General features: G+C 39.9%; 1 protein-coding gene across 1 annotated transcript in view; it reads left to right on the top strand.

Annotated features, from left to right (window-relative positions):
• tspan4b (tetraspanin 4b) overlaps positions 1-5,770 on the top strand; it is a 35,769-nt gene extending 29,999 nt beyond the window's left edge. Inside the window, exon 8 of the mRNA XM_061884226.1 lies at positions 5,327-5,770. Coding sequence (XP_061740210.1) covers positions 5,327-5,395 — 69 coding nt within the window. The 3' untranslated portion in view covers positions 5,396-5,770. The remainder of the gene's footprint in view (positions 1-5,326) is intronic.
• Positions 5,771-6,358: the final 588 nt, after the last annotated feature.

The following is a 6,358-nucleotide window of genomic DNA, read 5'->3' as shown; positions in this document are numbered from 1 at the left end:
TTTACCTTTACATCCCTATTTAAAACACCTTATTAATAAGGGCTCTTTGGTGAAAAAATGTGCATAGATTTCTTTTACAGACCTCTTTTCAGACCATTTTTTTATCATAATTAAAAGGGTTTGTTTTGAGGGAGGGAGTTGTTTGATGCAAATGAACCTCTCCTCACCACGCCCCCTCATGCTCAGTAAGCATTCGCCCCGCCAGGCAGAAATGTAGCTTTTTAGCGTTCTTGCTTTTGTTGGACAAAGGTGATCGCTACAAACCAAACCAACTGTTTGAGGGACTTTCACCACAACACAACATCCCAAAGGACATAGCAAAACTAGTGGCACACCAGCTACAAGGAATAAGGCCATGCCGGTGGTTTGAGGAACAAACCCACGCTAACATATAGGTCTGGAACCAAACGCCGGCTAAGGTTAAACTTCTACCGAGTCTGCCACTTTCTAATTCTAAATCCTGGACGTGTGCATGTGTATTTTGACAATAAAAGGCGTTTCTATTCTATATCATGTAAACAACGCCGCTGCTCGGCTGCTTCGAGCTGTAAACAAAAGATGCTAAAAGCTATCCACTGCGCTACGTGCGACATCCACAACGTAATTACGGATTATATAACTTACATTGCCAAACACGGTACCAACTGATCCAATTAAAAGGAGTTTTTAAGAAAATAGTTCTTGACACTGTTGTCTTACAATATAAGGCTAAGCTAGCTACACGACAAATCGAGCGAACGTTGCTAAAGTATCTTTAACACATTTCTAACCTACTGTTACTACTTACCATTTTATTGTCTCCTCCATTGCCATAAATAGTAGTCACAGAGCTTGCCATTAAAAGTAGTTAATTGGAAAATCCATCTTTATACTGGTGCAGGTTTCTGAAGCAGGACTCTTTGAAGCGCTTTGCGCACATGAAGAGAGACTTCTTCCGAATAGAAGGTGCATTGAATCCTAAAAGTTAAAAGTGAGGGACTTTCTTACTTCAGATGAGGCTGAAAGTTTGTGCTGGTTAAAACAAACACCAACATTTTGTTGTTTGGACTACAAATGCTCAAACAATATCTAAAATGGCAGACTCACGCAAAGACCTTTGGGTAAGCCTTTACCATATATTGAGATATCCGCAGACGTCACAGGTCTGAAAAACGTCACGGGACGAACAACTCCAAACAGACTGTTTGGAGAAAGTATAAAGGAAGGCAAGACTGTTTTAGAAATATCTCTGCAATTCTTCCATGGTTTGACTTCACATTTTCCGGACTTATGCAGATCCCAAATACACACAAGCAGGTACTATCAGGTAAGAAAAGTTGGTTTTGCATAACAGGGCCCCTTTAAATTTTGCAAATGTTTTCCAAATCTGTGAGGCTCAACCTAACCTCAGCATAGCAAAGTATGAACACTAAATCCAACCTTACTGACTGCTACCAATGCATTGCTTTTAATAAAAAATTGACTTATTCAAAAAATGAACGCTGACTTTCTCTTATTTTTAATATTATGTATTGTTTTACACACTTGCAATGGAGACAAAATAAATAGTTCTTGTTTATTGATGTAATTAGTCAATCCCGAGAGTATTACGCAGGAATGAGTTTCTTTGACTGTTTTGACCAAAATGTTAGATTTTGGGTGAGCTTTTTCACAAAGTTGCAGCAAAAGTTGCCCCGTTTCGAGGTTTGTTTTTCCCAATAACATTGCATCATTTGGTGATTTTATATTTTTTTATTAAATACATTTTGTTATCAATGTTTTAATTGCAACTAAGACACACTGTAGTGTGTGGTTAAATTAAGTAATGTATACATATTTAAAATACTTTATATTTTATTGAAGGAATTTTCATTTTCATCTCATTTAGTCAGTTAATAAGTCATTTTGTTCTCGGTGTCAGACTGAGGAAAAGAGTACCCTTCATTGTTCTGTCTTTTACAGAACCACACATAATTCGTCACACAGTTCAATTGTAAGTCACATGAAATGCACACATTCTCTGTGTATATTTTTTTTTTTTACGCAAAAAAAAAAAAAATGCTTGCTAATCGTAAATTGTCCTTATTGTTCCAACACATCGCACATAGTTTATTCATCAAGAATAAACCATGTGCGATTATTCATGACAGAATAGAAAGGGAATATGTTTCTGTTTAAGGGAGACAATGACACATGATCATCACTTGTCAATTTAATATGGGACATATTTGATTGGTTGGACAGGAAAAAATTGTATTCACTAAAATGTTGGTGATTGGAGGGGTAGTTGCAAGACTACACATAATTCACATGGATTATTTGAATGTGCGTAAATTGGCGCAATCACAATGTTGCGAAATCCTGGCTTGTTCGACTATCTGAAGTTTACAATCTTTGGTCATTTTATGACAACTTTATTTTTTCACAGTGTCACTCTTACATTTATTGACAACTCTTCATTCAAAAACAATGTTTTTGTTTCTTGCGTAGATAAAGCAGGAACAGCAACATGTAACAATATTGCTCAAATAACACAATTCCATCCTGCTATCTACAGCGCCAAGCATTCTGGGTACTGCAGCATATAAACACTTATTTCTTTACGTGGATTTATATATTCATTTAATCTTTATTTATTCATGGTAAGGCAGTTAAGAACATATTCTCATTTGTAATGTTGATTTAGCAAAGAGGCAACATTTACATGACTGAGATGTTGAAGCGTGATGATAATCGTCTCTCATTTACCAACACTAATTACCGCTATAAATCACACTTCACGAGCGTAAAATGAACATGGAGAACGTCTACAACTTGAGAACGACAGAGCAGATAGTGGACTCTAAGGAACCTTTGCTTGTGTTTTATTCTAAATGTATGATTATTATTTATTTGATTTACACTTACAATTAAAACAGTAAGGGGTTTTAACAATGATCTCTGAGTATGCGCCTTTACTGCCATTTAGTGTCTACTTTTAAGTCTTTGTGGTATAAAAAAAGAGGAAAACATCAACACAGTAAGTCCTGTGGTGTTTTATATTAAGTTTAACACTTTAAACATTGACAAACAAATTCATAAAATCACAACTTGGTTCAATGTTGTTGAAAAAAAATTAAGGCTTAAAACATTGCAACTTTGTAAAAAAAAAAGGTGCTGCAAATTCAGGACGTGTAAGCCCCAACAATCCTGGAAATACTGATCCAATATAGGTTGATATATGCTAAGCTATCCGTATAATACTTGGTAGTTTTGTGTTATGGGCAACAAAGCAAATTACTGTGATATCCGATTATTTAAATTTCATTAAAAATATGTTAATTATCCATCCATCCATCCATCCATCCATCCATCATCTTCCGCTTATCCGAGGTCGGGTCGCGGGGGCAACAGCCTAAGCAGGGAAGCCCAGACTTCCCTCTCCCCAGCCACTTCGTCCAGCTCTTCCCGCAGGATCCCGAGGCGTTCCCAGGCCAGCCGGGAGACATAGTCTTCCCAACGTGTCCTGGGTCTTCCCCGTGGCCTCCTACCGGTTGGACGTGCCCTAAACACATCCCTAGGGAGGCGTTCGGGTGGCATCCTGACCAGATGCCCGAACCACCTCATCTGGCTCCTCTCGATGTGAAGGAGCAGCGGCTTTACTTTGAGTTCCTCCCGGATGGCAGAGCTTCTCACCCTATCTCTAAGGGAGAGCCCCGCCACACGGCGGAGGAAACTCATTTCGGCCGCTTGTACCCGTGATCTTATCCTTTCGGTCATGACCCAAAGCTCATGACCATAGGTGAGGATGGGAACGTAGATCGACCGGTAAATTGAGAGCTTTGCCTTCCGACTCAGCTCCTTCTTCACCACAACGGACCGGTACAACGTCCGCATTACTGAAGAGGCCGCACCGATCCGCCTGTCGATCTCACGATCCACTCTTCCCTCACTCGTGAACAAGACTCCTAGGTACTTGAACTCCTCCACTTGGGGCAGGGTCTCCTCCCCAACCCGGAGATGGCACTCCACCCTTTTCCGGGCGAGAACCATGGACTCGGACTTGGAGGTGCTGATTCTCATTCCGGTCGCTTCACACTCGGCTGCGAACCGATCCAGCGAGAGCTGAAGATCCCGGTCAGATGAAGCCATCAGGACCACATCATCTGCAAAAAGCAGAGACCTAATCCTGCGGTTACCAAACCGGAACCCCTCAACGCCTTGACTGCGCCTAGAAATTCTGTCCATAAAAGTTATGAACAGAATCGGTGACAAAGGACAGCCTTGGCGGAGTCCAACCCTCACTGGAAATGTGTTCGACTTACTGCCGGCAATGCGGACCAAGCTCTGGCACTGATCGTACAGGGATATGTTATATGTTAATTAGTTTATGCAATATGCCAAGGGCCACTCGGGGGTTTATTTTCATCATGACTGATAATAAGTTACATAAGTGGTGTCCAAACTACGGCCCGCGGGCATCCTCATGTTTGGATTTCTTACCCACAGGAAAATTGCATTCATTTTACTAGTCTGACTTATTTGATGCTGCTATGTGAGTAATTCAGGTCAATTACCTTTAAATATTCTCTATATTACATCATTTACTTATATGACCCAATGCAAACAACATTCCCTAGTCATAGTGCAAAAAAAAAAAAAAGAATCCAATCAACACATATGGTCACATTAAACAACCGGCTCACTGAACTTTGTGGAATCTATAAAAAATACGTCCATGCGCCTTAAAAAAAAAATCTAAATGACACCCATTTATTTCCATTACAAAGCATAACGGGGAAAAATGCCAAACACTCTCCACACTTATCCATGTTTGGCGCATTTTTGCTGATTGATATTTCTGATTGATTACAAAACTTAAAGGAGGTCGCCACCGAAGTAAACAAGGTTTCACATACTCTTAATATCCAATTATATTAATTATATTAATATATAATGTACAAATCTATATGTGTATGCTATATGTATGTATATGTGTATAGTTACATTTACCCCTTTAACAGGAGAATGAAGATTTTCCAACTTATTGTTTCATCAATGCACCACACTGTGTATGCTGTGCACTTAGTTCCTGACATTTACGACACTTGCCGTAAATGTCGAACGCCGTATTTGTTTCAGTGATGAATTAGCCCCTCCCCTTCCGCTACTTCGCTCAGGATGGCGCGATTTAGGGTGGCGAGCACCGCACCATTTCAGCGAGGTACTGCATTTTGCCGTACTTCTCAGTGTGTGCACACTTCTGCACTCAGGAGACCAAGACGAAATAGAGAAGTGCATGAAGTGAGACACAGGCGTGGGAAAAAAAAATCATTTCTTTTAATAATTCTCTTTCCTGTCTTGTCAGATCTTGGCCCTGGTATTCTCCATGCTGATGTACTGCCAAATCACGTGTGCTGAGAAGTACTTGGATTGACTGCAGGCCGATGAGGAGAAGGCGCAGCTCTAGGAATTCAACATAAAAGGACCGATTCAAACCTTTGGGCCTATTTCCACCAAAACCTCCTGGAACCTTTAGTTCCTGGAAGTGTGTGGTTTGTGTTTCCAGCACATTTCACAGTTCAGGGTAGTTTAGAAGGCTGGTGACGTATGGATGAGTGGTACAGTTTTTTTTCTACACTGATACCATGTAAATAGTCAGAAAATATTAGCAATTTTGTTGTGAAATACAAAGCAATAATATACAAAACAATATGATTTCAAAACAAAGCGTACCGACAAATAACTACACAAATGGCGTGTCATTGACTACTTTTGCAGCATGTAACATATTAAATAGTGATTATTTTGATCCACTTGTCCTTCATTTCACATTTCTCTTCAAAATACAAGGTTTTTGAGGCCTTGTGAAGAGCTACTTTCCTCTGTAAATACCAGTGATGGGCTGTAATTAGCTACAAGTAGCTAAGCTACGTAGCTTAGTTTCTCTTTTAACAAGTAGCTTTTTCTGTAACTTAGCTACTTTTAGACCCATGTAGCGAGGTAGCTTACATCAAAGCTACTCAATCGATCAATTAATGTTTACTTATATAGCCCTAAATCAGGGGTGTCTCAAAGGGCTGCACAAGCCACAACGACATTTTACATAGACGATAAGCTACAAAGAGAGAAAGTGGTCTGTGAACCCAGGCCAAATAAAAATAACAGAGAAAACACAATGACCAGGGTGAATGAGAAGATCTTTACATGCGGAGAAAGTCCATGCTGATTGGTTGGTGTTGGCTAATGTTAGGGCAAAGCTTTACGGACTGGCCAATCAGAGACAAGATAAGACTGGGCCTCGAAACTAGAAAGCAAAAATCATAACAACCGACGAGAGAGTCGGAGAAAGAGGGACGCTTCAAGCTGACCACTCAAAAAAAAAAGAACCATAGCCGAA

Source organism: Nerophis ophidion, linkage group LG23, assembly GCF_033978795.1.
Source record: "Nerophis ophidion isolate RoL-2023_Sa linkage group LG23, RoL_Noph_v1.0, whole genome shotgun sequence".
Taxonomy (NCBI): domain Eukaryota; kingdom Metazoa; phylum Chordata; class Actinopteri; order Syngnathiformes; family Syngnathidae; genus Nerophis; species Nerophis ophidion.
This window is presented reverse-complemented; position numbering and strand designations above follow the sequence as displayed.